The sequence below is a fragment of the Podarcis pityusensis genome (genome assembly GCF_964106645.2).
Source record: "Podarcis pityusensis genome assembly, chromosome: 7".
Taxonomy (NCBI): Eukaryota; Metazoa; Chordata; class Lepidosauria; order Squamata; family Lacertidae; genus Podarcis; species Podarcis pityusensis.
This window is the reverse complement of record NC_138031.1, coordinates 83,003,728-83,017,976: the sequence shown is the minus strand read 5'-3', so window position 1 is coordinate 83,017,976 and position 14,249 is coordinate 83,003,728. Positions and strand designations below refer to the sequence as shown.

The following is a 14,249-nucleotide window of genomic DNA, read 5'->3' as shown; positions in this document are numbered from 1 at the left end:
CTTTGGTACCTGAGGCAAATCACAAAATGGTGCCCCACCCCTGTCCCGGCCAAGGAAAAAGGGGGAGTGAAGAACAACATTAGGAACAAAGAGGGATAGAGCTCCACATTGGGACCCACTGCCCCTGTGGATCCTGCCACCTAAGGTGGTCGCCTCACCTTGCCTAATGGGTGGGCTGGCCCCATTTGATATCTTTTATCATCAGAGCCTCAGCATATCTAATGATACCAGCTGACAATGTGCAGAGGGATAAACTGTGACTGGAACAGCAATGAAGTTAGCTCTCAACTCTCTGGTGTTCGACAACTCTCTGGTTCAAATCAGACCAGTAGTTTGACTCGCATCTAGTTGTCTTCAATTCTGTGCTGTTGAAAAACAAGATGAGCACATCCTGGGGATATCAGACGCGTGAGTGGCTGAGTCTAACATTAACCCATTCTCCTAAAATAAGTTCCACCATACAGGCATCACTAAATGGGATGAGATCTTCTGCTATTAATAGTGGAAGCACGACAGGACAACGTGGTCAACGCTATTAGCGTGACTGAGAGAAATTTAGCACAGGAGGATTCTGCACGGAACTTCTTAGCATTGCAACACAACATCCATCTAACAAATGACAGAAAAGCAAGTCAACTCAAAAACTTACTGCAAGCTCATTCACTGAACACTTACGGTTTTCAGAAAGCTGAGCAGATCCCTGTTATGGGTGCATCTGTTAAGAAATGCCTAGTTATCTACCAGTGCTTCACTCACATGGAAGTTGATTCCATTTTCACAACATTTTCCTGTCTGTTAATCCCCACATTATATTTGAGCATTCACACGATGTAAAAGCCACCTTTGGAACCACAGTAGAATCTAGCGCAAGTTTATCACTTATTTCCTTATTAGTTGCAAAAGGGTTTTTTACCCCCTGTAAGCAAATACAGTAAGCCCACAACTTGTGTGGGGGTTATGTTCTGGGGATCATGCCTAAAGCCAAAATCACATATGGTCAAAACACATTGGGTTCAGTGCTGAATAGGATTGCCTAAGTATTTTTCTCCGGACGCCCGCCTTCCTTCCTTCCTTCCTTCCTTCCTTCCTTCCTTCCTTCTTTTTGCCAAGCACGTAAAGCTGAATGCGCACAAATTAAATGCATGTAAGTTGTGGGCTTTACTGTAACATGGAAATGAACACTAAATTTGCACCACGTTCCACTATTGTTCCAGATATAGGTTTTACATCATGTGAATGCTCAAATATAATGCAGAACGTAGCAATTAGGAAAACAGAATAAACTGCGATGTGAACACAGCCCCAAGGTAGTGAAATAGTTTGTCGAGAGATACAGGTTCAAATCTCCACGTAGCCACTAAGCTCACTGGGTGACCTTGGGACAGTCACATTCTCTCAGCCTAACCTGCTTCACAGGGTTGCGGTGAGGGAAAAATAGGAGCATGAGGAGAGAACCATGTATGGTGCCTTTAGCTCAAACCCACAGCCCTGAGATTAAGTTTTGAGGAAATCCTTCATCAAGTGAAGTGCAAATCTTCTTGATTAAAAATTGTTTGTGATAAGCTTTCTGACTCTTATCTTACCGAAGCAAACACTAGTTGGTAAAATGGAGTAGAAAAGTTGAGTGGACGCCCCTTGCCCCGAATCCTAGAGGAGGCAGAGCATTAAACATACTCCCTCTAATTTTCATTATGGTCTATATAGTAAGAAAAGCAGCATTCTTGTGACAGTGGGCTCTTGGCTGGTCTTGGGGCCTAGTGAATGTCCAGTCAATCCACTATCCCAAGAGATCTATGAATGTTATATATCTGCTCTGGTATACTGAGCCACAGGTAAGTTAAAACATCCAGATTTTCCTTTATCAAAAGTGTGGGGGGCAGGAAGGAAAGTTTTCAGTGACTCAACTCTCATTTCCACAACATGCATACCTTAGAAATTTGTAGAGATACTGACGGCTACAAGCTGACCAGGAGAAGACCCCATTGTGTCCTGCCAGTGTGGGTGACATGATGTTACCTTCAGACTTTTTGCAAATATTTCCCTCTCCATCATGGATCATGCCAAAGCTGCAGGAGGAAAAAACGATAACTTGCATTCTCTCTATATAAATACTGCCTAATAATACCAGCACTCTGAACTGCAAATTCGTAAGAGAGCTTTCTTGGCTGTGCACCATTTTTCATCCTGACAAGTTTTTAGAAAAAATCTATCAATAATTTTTAAGGACTCTTTTGAAAAGTATTCCTGCTGAATACTTTTACCCAATATGATGCTTCTCCTAGGGTGATAGTCCCAGCCATTGTTCCAGCCCCCAAAGCCATAGAATCTGAACTCTGAAACGCTGAGCAGATGAAACATGAAGGCAAACAAGCAGACCTAAATTACGATATGTTTGTTTGGAAGATCGTATCACAGTTTGAGTTCTAACCACAGTTTGCTCAAACAGTCATTTGGCTTGTCACCAGATATTTAACCGAAGCACAATGAATTTCCACTTCACCTGTTAGAAAGGATGCTGGAAAACAAACAAACAAACAAACAAACAAATATCTAGTATCTCTTTCCAAAGATATGCATACAAACTTACTTGTGTCCAGACTCATGAGCAATAGTAAATGCCAGACCAAGACCAGTATCTTCATTAACTGTGCAGCTGCGATATTTACTGCACATTCCATTTATTGGAGCAAATCCTGGTAAATTAAACGTAAAGGGAGGGGAAACAGCATTCATTAGGAAATGGTCTTTGTGAATGTTAGTTTAACAAATACCAAAAAAGAAAACACAAAAGAACTTGGTCTGTTGGCTTCAAAATGCATATGTATAACTTGGGTTTTTGCAAAGTAGACTGTTGCTGCCACCGTCACACAGCTTCCGTGTTGTGATACGAATTAGAAAGGAACTGCTTTCTCTGCTTTTATGTATCTCAGTGCACAACTGAATCCCTGCTCTCTCTCTCTCTCTCTCTCTCTCTCTCTCTCTCTCTCTCTCCCACACCCACACCCTGAGAACACCACTAATTCCTGACCAGAGGTATTGGCAGAGCTATTACACTGGATAACAAAATAGAGCCATCTCTCTCCCATCACCTGAATATTGCAAAACCCACGGCAAACATCTGATAGCTTGTGATGGTTGTGTTTGATTCCAGCATTTATCACACCGATGTCCTGCCCTGAGGAATCAAATGGGTATACACTGAGAGGCGGTATGGATTTGGACTGCAAAACCCCAATTTATTTATTTATATATTCCATTGTTCTCTGAGAAGCTCCAGGAATACGGGAGTGGGGGGACAGGACGGGACAGAAGATCCCTGTTCAACGTCAACCCTCAAATTCTATTCCTACAGATGCCCGTTAGTTTGCAACTATTCCACCACTGTTGGCATTTGTGGGCCATGTTGGGTAGCAATTCTCAGAGGGCAAGATAGGGTAAGGTTACCAGATTTTTTTTCAAAGAATCCGGGGACACTTTTTTTTTTGAAAAGAGAAAAAAAGGTTATTTTTTAAAAAGAAAATTAAGAAGTAATATCTTCTTTTCTGTGGTCTCCTCAGTCCCACAGCCTTCCTCTTGGCCCGGGCCTCCTCTTTTGGAGCGCTAGCCACCGTGGAGTAGGCTAGGGTCGGGCATCGGCTTGGCCATATATCCTTGCTCTCCCAGTGCTCTCCTACCTCTCTTCCTCAGCTGTGGCAGCGGCAGTGGCATGGCAAGGTCGGAGCTCCCCCCTTTTTTCTCTTTCCTCTTTCTTTCTATTCCTTTTCCTCCCCCCTCCTTCTCCCTGAGTCGGCTCCAAGGTTTTCCTGGCCCCAGGGTGCTGCTGGACAGTCGTCCGGGTGGCCGGGCATTCTCACTCCCAGCTCAATTTGGGTCACATGGGGGGGGTGTCAGCGGTTCCCCCAGTTGACATGCCAGGCGTCCCCGGTTCCCCCTTGGCAGTGCCAGCGGCAGTCTCAGCAGCCCAGAGCCAGCCTAGTAGTGCAGTTGGCTCTGGCTGGCTTCAGGAGCTGCTCGCTGCCGTGACACCGCCATTTTGCCTTGCCGGAAGTCTCCATATGACGTGTCCTGTGCCGTTGAACCAATCACGTAACATTCATTCCCTACTAATAAATCTACAACACTTAAAATCTAAACCCGGGGACATTAAATGAAATCCGGGGACATTCTGGGGACGGATTTTGTCCGGGGACAGATTTGTAAATCTGGGGACTGTCCCCGGGAAACGGGGATGTCTGGTAACCATAAGACAGTGTCTAGGACCCTTCAGTTGCTAGAGTGTAATCATGCCAGTCAGTTGCGAAATAATAGGGCCAATATGTGTTTAGCCGGTTAAGTGTCAAGCCAGACACTGGATTTTAGGTATTTAGCACCATCAGCAAAATACATTGATTTTGCCAAGGCCTTTAAGAGCAGGGGTTAATGCTTCAGCAGCGATGACCACAGCAGGTTGCCAGCAAGGACTCACCTAGCGTATCACATGGCTCATTCTTCCAGGAACATATATCTAGGCCGGTAAGCAAAATTGCATGGTCATGGCGGCTCCCATCCTTCCCCATCAGCCCGGACTGCCACTGACAAAAACTACTCAGGGTATGGTCAGCGTGGTGATTGATCACGAGCCCTGGCTGAACAGAAGAGTCAAACAGAAGAAAAAGTCCAATGGGAACAGGGAATGAGATTTAGTTTTGTAGCTGTGGGTGAGTTGATAAAAACAAGCAGGTGTTTAAAGGGAAAGACACAGTCTTGGAGCCTGGCTTGGCCTTACCGCTATGTCCCTGGCCCCCTCGCTGAATGGCCGCTTGGCCACAGCTTGCTTGCTCCTTGCACAGATGGTGAGCAGACACAGAGGAAGGGAGGCAGGCAAGGGGCGACCCCAGTGTGGCCTGGCCTGGCACTCCTCTCTGCGGGCGTCAGGGGGATTCGCCCTCCAATTTGCCAGCTGGGCTTCTTCCTTTGTGGGCTGGCAGACGCCGCAGTGCGGCACCACTTGGCTCCTGTGGCAAGGGCTGGTGGGGCAGGCTCCGTTCACCCTCTGTACCCTGCCTGGCATGTGTGCACACCCTGGGCATTGGCACTACGACGCTTATCTCTCAATCAGAGCAAACCGCAATTTGGGTTTTCCCCCAATTGCCATTTGCTCTGACCTGTCGATCAGTGTTCTTCGGTTGTACCTTGGAAGTCAAACGGAATCTGTTCCGGAAGTCCGCCTGACTTCCAAAACGTTTTGAAACCAAAGCGCAGCTTCTGATTGGCTGCAGGAATCTCCTGCAGCCAATCGGAAGCTGCAGAAGCCCCATCGGATCCGGGTTCCAAAAATAGTTCGCAAATCGGAACAGTCACTTCTGGGTTTGTGGCGTTTGGGAGCCAAAACATTCTGGAACTAAGCTGTTCGAAAACCAAAGTACGACTGTATATGCTATATGAACTGTGGTATCCAAATTTGAAATATATTGTACGTCGTCATTAAACATAAGCACTGGAGGATAGTATGAATCTTAGCTCTAGGTTCCTCTTTAGAAAAAAACAGCAAGGGAGAGGAACACGGGTTCCAAAATATCAGAAGCAGGTTGTAAATATCATTTAAAATAAATCAATATTGTATCTGAAGATATTATTATGTTTGTCCAATATTTCTTCCTCCTTTTTACAAAATCTGTTATCCGACATAATAATAGGAACAAAGGATAAAAGTAAAGAAAATCAGCAGAGCCTGATTGGACTAAGAGTACCCAATGGACAGGATTGGGTCCAAAGTGTTCACATAACCTCTACTGACCAAGAAGTAAACTCCATTTGAATTTAACAGAATTTACCTCTGAGTAGGCAACGTTAGAATTATGCTGTAACGAACTAAAAGCTGCCCTTATAAAATTAACAAGTACTAACTGTTCCTTTAACTCCCTTTGCTGCAAAAGAAAGAATTGTAAGCAGTGGCGCAGTAAGCAACAGATTTACAATTAAGGAGCAGCAATTTTTAAGCATAAGATGTAAAGGAAAATTATATCACAGGTGTAAGATCAAAAGATTACTCTCTTTACTCTTTTCATGTTGGACGTGGTCCAAGCACGAAAAGCTAAACATTCAATGTAATTAACCTGTCACTTAAGGAGTCCTGATCGCTCAGCACATAAAATGAAGCATTACATTGCTAGTAGAGCGTTCTACTGCACAGGGGTTTGGAGACAACTCAAAAACAAAAAAGGAAAGAAGCAAGTAAATGAAGGGAGAGTAGGCTTTCATGTCCCTGTCAACACAGTTGTAACAGCTGGAATAGTGAGGATCAGGAGCTGTTTTTGCGGGGCTCAATGTAGGAACGATACAGGGTTCTGTATCTCCAAGTATGGAGTTTTTAAGTGCTTCCTTAAGTGGTCAGTTTAGAAGTGTGTTCCAAATCAAAGTGTGTCTAGTGGAGTTAGGCACACATGGTTGGGAACTGGGAGTGAGCTAAGAGTTCATATTGAACTTCCATTCTTACACACATCATTTCTCCATCATCTCTAATCATTGGTATGGGTCCTGTATACCTGAAGGAGCGTCTCCACCCCCATCGTTCTGCCCGGACACTGACATCCAGCACCGAGGGCCTTCTGGCGGTTCCCTCGCTGCGAGAAGCCAAGTTACAGGGAACCAGGCAGAGGGCCTTCTCGGTAGTGGCGCCAGCCCTGTGGAACACCCTCCCTTCAGATGTGAAGGAAACAAGCAGCTATCCTATCTTTAAAAGACATCTGAAGTTCATGGAAGTTTTTAATATTTAACGCTGTATTGTTTTTAACACTTGATTGGAAGCCGCCCAGAGTGGCTGGGGAAACTCAGCCAGATGGGTGGGGTATAAATAATAAATTATTATTATTATTATTATTATTATTATTATTATTATTATTCATGTGACATTGTGGTTAACCACGGTCCACACTAAGCATGGGTTGCTTAGAATTGAGCCAGTTACCAATGCTCACTAAAAACCAACCCCTGATTAGAACTGAGCATGGAGTTGGCAAAACCACGGGGAAAACACAGGGAAATCTGAGCTTGAAAAGGAGGCGGTTGGTGGAAGATGGCGTCATGGTGGCTTGAGTCAGGGATTCCACCAGCCAGAGTTTAGTTGCTTCACACTTGCGAAACCATTTCTGCCATAAGTCTGACAGACTAAACTTTGACAATAATGAGTGGGGGTCTCTAATAGTAAAACAATGTTTAATTATTCAGCTTCAAAGAAAACAGTGCAATATTCGCGATTACCTGTTCTTCTTCCAAAAGTATCAAGCCAACAACTGCAATATTGATATTTCCTCCAATGGTTCCATCTCTGAACAAAGCAGAAACCTAAGAGGAAATACCAAAAATGAAAGCTGATGAAGCTAATGGAGTACCATCATCTGCCGTGAAAAATGAATTATCTTTATTATTTGATTTATATACCGCTTATATGCCAAAATGGGGTCTAAGCAGTTTATAACTATAAAATCAACAAGTGATCAAAATAGACTATGACAAATCCATTGGGCATTAAAACATGCTTAATTAAAATATATAATAAGGCAAAAATTTAAAAGGTTTAACACTTAAAACAGTTAAAACACCAAAACCAGAAGCCCTCTTAGGCAAGGGAACAACTTGCCTAAACAGGTATGTCTTCAGGAGCTGGTGGGAGGTCAACACTGAGGGGCCCCTCATATTTCAGAATTAGGGCTAGAATACAATCTATTGGTTTCATACAAATGCAATGTTGCTGTCTCCTGCTTATGGAAAAGTGCTTGGAAATGTGCCCATTAAACAATGAATATATATATATATATATATATATATATATATATATATATTCTCATTACTCTTGTAACTTTGCTTATGTATCTGGCCTATCAACGTTTATGCCACAATACATTTACCTTTAATGTGCCACAGGACTCTTTCTTTTTGTTGTTGTTACACGTAACAACAGATTGTTGCAATTCTTTTGGTTTTTTTTTAATGCAGTGTAATTTAACCAAGGGACGCAGGTGGCACTGCGAGTTAAACCACAGAGCCTAGGGCTTGCCGATCAGAAGGTCGGCAGTTCGAATCCCCGCAACGGGGTGAGCTCCCGTTGCTCAGTCCCTGCTCCTGCCAACCTAGCAGTTTGAAAGCACGTCAAAGTGCAAGTAGATAAATAGGTACTGCTCCGGCAGGAAGGTAAACGGCGTTTCCGTGCGCTGCTCTGGTTTGCCAGAAGCGGCTTAGTCATGCTGGCCACATGAGCCGGAAGCTGTACGCTGGCTCCCTCGGCCAATAAAGCGAGATGAGCACCGCAACCCCAGAGTCATCTGTGACTGGACCTAACGGGCAGGTTGTCCCTTAACCTTAAATTTAACGAAAGTCAGGTACTTAAACCCTATTGATTTCAAAGGGGGAGTTATGAACAAGATTGCTCTCTGAGCAACAGAACAAAAAGGCACATTAATGGTCAAGGGTGGCTTGGGGCCATTATTTTCTTGTTTTCATTTATAATGTCTGCCACTTCTTTACTTCCTCCTTTTTACAACTATGTCTACATCCTGGATGCCCACACCCTGATAGTGATCAGAAAGCTCTTGATCTTGTTCCCTGGATGCATGGATTGTCAGCCTAGCTGATGAGCCTCTTCCAACAACTAGAGGCTATGGCTCTTTCTTCAAGACTTTTACACAGCTAAGGGAGGTGGTACCCCTAGAAGTCTGGCAGCCCATGTAGCTGCTTAAGCTTGCTTCTATAATTGTCCTGGCCCCAAAAGACATGCTCAACACTTTCGCTGCAATCTTAGAGAAAAATTTAACACTGATTGAAAGAGATAGGTTTCAGAATGAGACAGGATTGACTGTGGTAAAGAAAGTGAAATACTTGGGGATTAATATGACAGCCAAAAACGGGAACTTATTTAAAGATAATTATGAAAAATGTTGGATCGAAGTGAAGAAAGATTTAGAAATCTGGTCAAATTTGAAGCTTTCACTGCTGGGCCGTATTGCTGCGATAAAAATGAATGTATTGCCTAGAATGTTGTTTTTGTTTCAGACATTGCAAATTGTGGACAAGATGGACTGTTTCAAGAAGTGGCAGAGAGATATTTCTAGATTTGTCTGGCAGGGCAAGAAGCCTAGAATAAAATTTAAGATATTAACTGATGCAAAGGAAAGAGGTAGATTTGCCCTGCCAGACTTTAAACTTTATTATGAATCAGCAGCTTTTTGCTGGCTGAAAGAATGGCTACTTCTTGAAAATACAGACATTTTGGACTTAGAAGGTTTTAACAACGTATTCGGATGGCATGCATATCTGTGGTATGATAAGGTCAAAGCACATAAAGCATTTAAAAATCATATTGTCAGGAAAGCACAGTTTGATGTTTGGACAAGATACAAGGATTTATTGGAAAATAAAACCCCAAGGTGGTTGTCACCAATGGAAGCGAAAGCTCTGAAAAGGCTCAATATGGAGGCCAAATGGCCGAAATATTGGGAAATTTTGGAACAAGAAGGAGACAAATTGAAATTGCAGAGTTTCGAGAAATTAAAAAATAAAGTGAGAGATTGGCTTCATTATTACCAGATAAGGGAGGCATACAATCTGGATAAGAAAATTGGCTTCCAGGTGGAAAAATCAAAATTAGAAACAGAACTGTTAGAACCCAAAACTAAAAATTTGTCAAGAATGTATAACTTGCTGTTGAAATGGAATACTCAGGATGAAACGGTGAAATCTGTTATGATTAAATGGGCACAAGATGTTGGACACAATATTATGTTTGCTGACTGGGAACAGTTATGGACCACAGGTATGAAGTTTACGGCATGTAATGCTTTAAGAGAGAATATTATGAAAATGATATACAGGTGGTACATGACCCCAGTCAAGCTTGCAAAAATCTATCATTTGCCCGATAATAAATGTTGGAAATGTAAAGAAACTAAAGGCACATTCTTTCACCTTTGGTGGACGTGCCCAAGGATTAAGGCTTTCTGGGAGATGATTTATAATGAAATAAAAAAGGTATTTAAATATACCTTTCTGAAGAAACCAGAGGCCTTTCTTCTGGGCATCGTCGGCCAATTGGTGCCAAAGAAGGATAGAAATTTTTTTATGTATGCCACAACAGCAGCAAGAATACTCATTGCAAAGTATTGGAAGACACAAGATCTACCCACTCTGGAAGAATGGCAGATGAAGGTGATTGACTACATGGAATTGGCGGAAATGACTGGCAGAATCCGAGACCAGGGAGAAGAGTCGTTGAAAGAAGACTGGAAGAAATTTAAAGACTATTTACAGAAATATTGTAAAATTAAGGAATTTTAGAAGGATGTTGGATAGAAACTAAGTGGTTTCCAGCTGTAATGCTTTAAGAGATACGAAAAAAAGGTTCTATAAATGGGTAAAAGCTTAATGGTAAGGACTGGCTGAACTAACAAACTGAACTGGAATACAAAAAAGGGAGGTACGAGGAGGTCTGGGGAAATAAGTGAAAGGAGGATATGTTATGGAAAACTAACGATGTGTTTTCAATTTTTTTTATTTTGTATGTTTCCTTTTATTTATTTATTTTTTTTGCTAGATCTTAAAAACTTTATTCTTTTTTCTGTATTTTGTATTTTCTTCTATTTTTATTTTCTGTTTTTGTATTTTTTGAAACTTTAATAAATATCATTTTGAAAAAAAAAAACACTTTCGCTGCAATCAATGAGTCTTAAACGTGCTCAATTTTTGCCAGATCATACCCATACTTCAAAGGAGAAAGAAACCCATACAGCATGCATCAAAGTAACCTTCCTCCTGCAAAATTGGTATGTGATTTCAGGGTTGCAGGGCACAAAACAATGTGCAACAAGGGCGACATTTGTGGTTCATTAACTTTTACTTCCATGTTGCACAGATCTCATCGCTCCACTCTCAGGAAAACTAAAGATTAACTAAATCAGACATGCCACAAAGCATTAAGGCTATATACACTTTAGCGGATTGAAACACAGTGAGGTCGTTTCCCCACAACCTGTGTTTGAAGCAGCTGCAAGGGCCAGGGAGAGGGGTGGGAATACTCTCAGTCTCACTCCAGAAAGTATCTGGAGGGGTGAAGAGAGTACAAACTAGTGGCTGGACATGCTTATAAAGTGACAATATTAATTTTGAATCTGAATTCATCACCCAACGTGTCTCAAGAAAAAGGACTATCATACCATATTGAGTATAGTCAGGACGTACGTAGTAATATTGTCATGGCCATGGTTTTGCATCATCTTTTTGTCAACCACCACCAAGGTCTCAACATTCAGCTCTTTGCTCTTGTGAGCCTTCATAAGAGATCGTTTGCTTCGCAGTAGATATCTATATTCATCTGGAAGGATGTAAGTGTCTCCATCTGGAGGCTGGGGCATATCTGCAAGAAGCAAGACAGGAGATGTCCAAGTAAACTAAAGCTGTGTTTTTCACAGTGTAACGTCAAATCAAAGAGCTAAACACGTGAACAGGATTATACTAGGCTCCCCAAAAGTAACTTCCATGTACAGTGGTACCTCTGGATACGAATGGGATCTGTTCCGGAGCCCTGTTCACATCCTGAAGTGAACGCAACTCATGTCTGCACGTGCATAGGTCGCGATTCGCTGCTTCCGCGCATGCGCGTGACGTCATTTTGACTGTCTGCGCATGCACGAGCGGCAAAACCTGGAAGTAATGCATTCCGTTACTTCCGGGTCGCCACAGAGTGCAACCCGAAAGTGCTTAACCTGAAGCAACTTCAACCCGAGGTATGACTGTAGTGGGAAAGAATTATAGCAGAGCATGGCATCCATTTATAAGGCAGGAGAACACCTTGGTGTCCCCAGTTCAAGCAGGGGTAGCTAAGCTCTGGTACTTTAGATGGGCTACAATATCCCAAAACTATTGGCCATGCTGGCGGGGACCAAAGGAAGTCCAGCATCATCCTGATGGCCACACCATAGCTACCTACCAGTTAATGGATCTCCTGTAGCAATGAAAGCCTTGTGCTGAGATCTCAGAGACCCACAGCCCTGGGAAGGGTCAAATATGTGTGGCACGAATTTAACACTTTTTCAGAGGGCAGTGTTTACTGATATTTTTAAGCAACTTAACACCACTAAGGTTCTTAACATTCTGCTCCATCCCTTTCTTTCCCATCTAGTGTTTCCTGCACACTGTACAGAACATTATTAATCATTCCTGTTTGATTTCCCATATACAGGTGTCACTGGAGAAGTAGAGGATGGAGACAGGAACCACACTGCTCCACTCAGGTGCAGGGAACTTTTGGCCCTCCAGGTGTTGTTGAACTTCCATCATCTCTGACCATTGGCCATGCTTCTAGTTCAGCAACAGTTAGAGGGCAAGAGGTTCTCCTCACCCGACTCCAGTAAATGTTAGCACCAAACCTGTTAGCTTAGGCAATGTTGCCAGAGGCTGCTGTGCACTACTACATGGTCGCTAACTTTGCAAAATTGTACAAAAACATTTACTTTTTAAGTCCTATTGATTTCAAACTGGTCCATTAAGTAGACACCTACATCTCTCTTTTGATAAAATTTATTTATCAAAAAATATACTGTTTAATATAATACAAATCTCTAAGCAGCTTACCTTAAAGAATCAAAAACAATGAGACTTAAGGCCTATTTTACTTTGGCTGAATTGTGCCAAAGAAGTTTAGGAAGATACTGGCAAATATTTTGATTTGCACCTAACTAAATGTAACCGTTTTGAAAGACCTTACTAAAAGTTGAAGGACAGAACAAAGAACACAGTGATATGTTCCTCCAAATCACCACTCATACAGTTAGGGAACAAACACCGTGGTAAAGTTCAGTACCAGTATTTTGTGTGCTGACTTTAGGAACAAAAAAAGTCAGAAGTGAAACCAGAAGATGGCAACAGGCTGGGACTACAGGAGTGATTAGAGAAGACTGTTTTCACAGTTGATGTCAAAGTTGGTTGAGGCAGACAGGCAACACCAACATCCAATGCTTGGGTCCAAAGTGTTCACATAACCTCACTTCCTACCTCTTACTTGCGAAGCTATTTGTTTACTGGAAAGGAACAACTGAACTGCAAATGAACAATCTTAGCAACAGCTATACAGACAGTGGAATTAACTCAGGTGGGGGAAACTGTGTCCTTACATACATTTCTTGCGCCTCCCACAAAAGTGCCGTTTTTGCCGCCGCTCAGAATTGCGATGATGGTGGGTCTCTTGAAAAACATGATTGTGAGTATCCACTTCCCTTTGCCTCTCATCATTCACAGTTACCTCATTATCAAATGCCAGCTGAGGCTCAGTAGATCTCTTATACAGTACATGAGGGCGGTGACCGTGAGGAGCAGAGAAGTTGTGTTTAAGTGCAATATTTGGAGGTAGTGGTTTCAGCAAGTAATCAGCTTCCTGCGTCCTTATCAAGCCAGACTAGAAAGACAAAACACAATTAAAAAAGAGAACAGTGGCTTCAGATTGTCCTTCAGAAGATACTCCTTCCTTTTAGATATTTTCCTTTCCCACACTAAGCTCCTAAACAAACCTTAATTTGTACAGCAGGTTTTTTAGACAACAGAGGTCCTTTGTAAACGTAACACTGGCTCCCTACAAATCAGAATCTGAAAACTAAAAAATCATTCTAGGGAGATGCACATTCCTTTCTCCGGATCAAATCCATCCTCTCGCCTCTCTCCCAAATTTCCTTTGGAATTTTAATAATAATTTAATTAAATCTTAACATTACATATACACCGATGCGAACTGTGCTTGGCAATGCTGGAGTTTTTTTTGTGTGTAAACCCAGTGTAACCCCCACGTAAATGGGGGGGATACCTGTAGATTACATTCTTGGGAGAAGCCAAGACTGGATGCAAGGCTGTTGTTGCTCCATGTATAGTTCTGTCCTAAGAGAGATTTAAAAAAGGTAAAGGTACCCCTGCCCGTACGGGCCAGTCTTGCCAGACTCTAGGGTTGTGCGCTCATCTCACTCTATAGGCCGAGAGCCAGCGCTGTCCGCGGACACTTCCAGGTCACGTGACCAGCGTGACAAGCTGCATCTGGCGAGCCAGCGCAGCACACGGAACGCCGTTTACCTTTCCGCTGGTAAGCGGTCCCTATTTATCTACTTGCACCCGGGGGTGCTTTTGAACTGCTAGGTTGGCAGGCGCTGGGACCGAACGACGGGAGCGCACCCCGCCGCAGGGATTCGAACCGCCGACCATGTGATCGGCAAGTCCTAGGCGCTGAGGTTTTACCCACA

The 14,249-nt window shown here is 42.9% G+C and overlaps 1 protein-coding gene across 2 annotated transcripts in view; it reads right to left on the bottom strand.

Annotated features, from left to right (window-relative positions):
• ADAMTS16 (ADAM metallopeptidase with thrombospondin type 1 motif 16) overlaps nt 1-14,249 on the bottom strand; it is an 86,256-nt gene that overhangs the window by 60,249 nt on the left and 11,758 nt on the right. Inside the window, exons 4-9 of one of the 2 annotated variants that reach the window (XM_081014653.1) lie at nt 13,144-13,420; nt 11,184-11,383; nt 7,240-7,323; nt 4,466-4,625; nt 2,588-2,693; nt 1,929-2,066 (exon numbers count right to left, since the gene is read on the bottom strand). In XM_081014653.1, coding sequence (XP_080870779.1) covers nt 1,929-2,066; nt 2,588-2,693; nt 4,466-4,625; nt 7,240-7,323; nt 11,184-11,383; nt 13,144-13,420 — 965 coding nt within the window. Of the gene's footprint in view, nt 1-1,928; nt 2,067-2,587; nt 2,694-4,465; nt 4,626-7,239; nt 7,324-11,183; nt 11,384-13,139; nt 13,421-14,249 lie in introns of those variants that run through there. The other variant, XM_081014654.1, reaches the window with a different exon arrangement.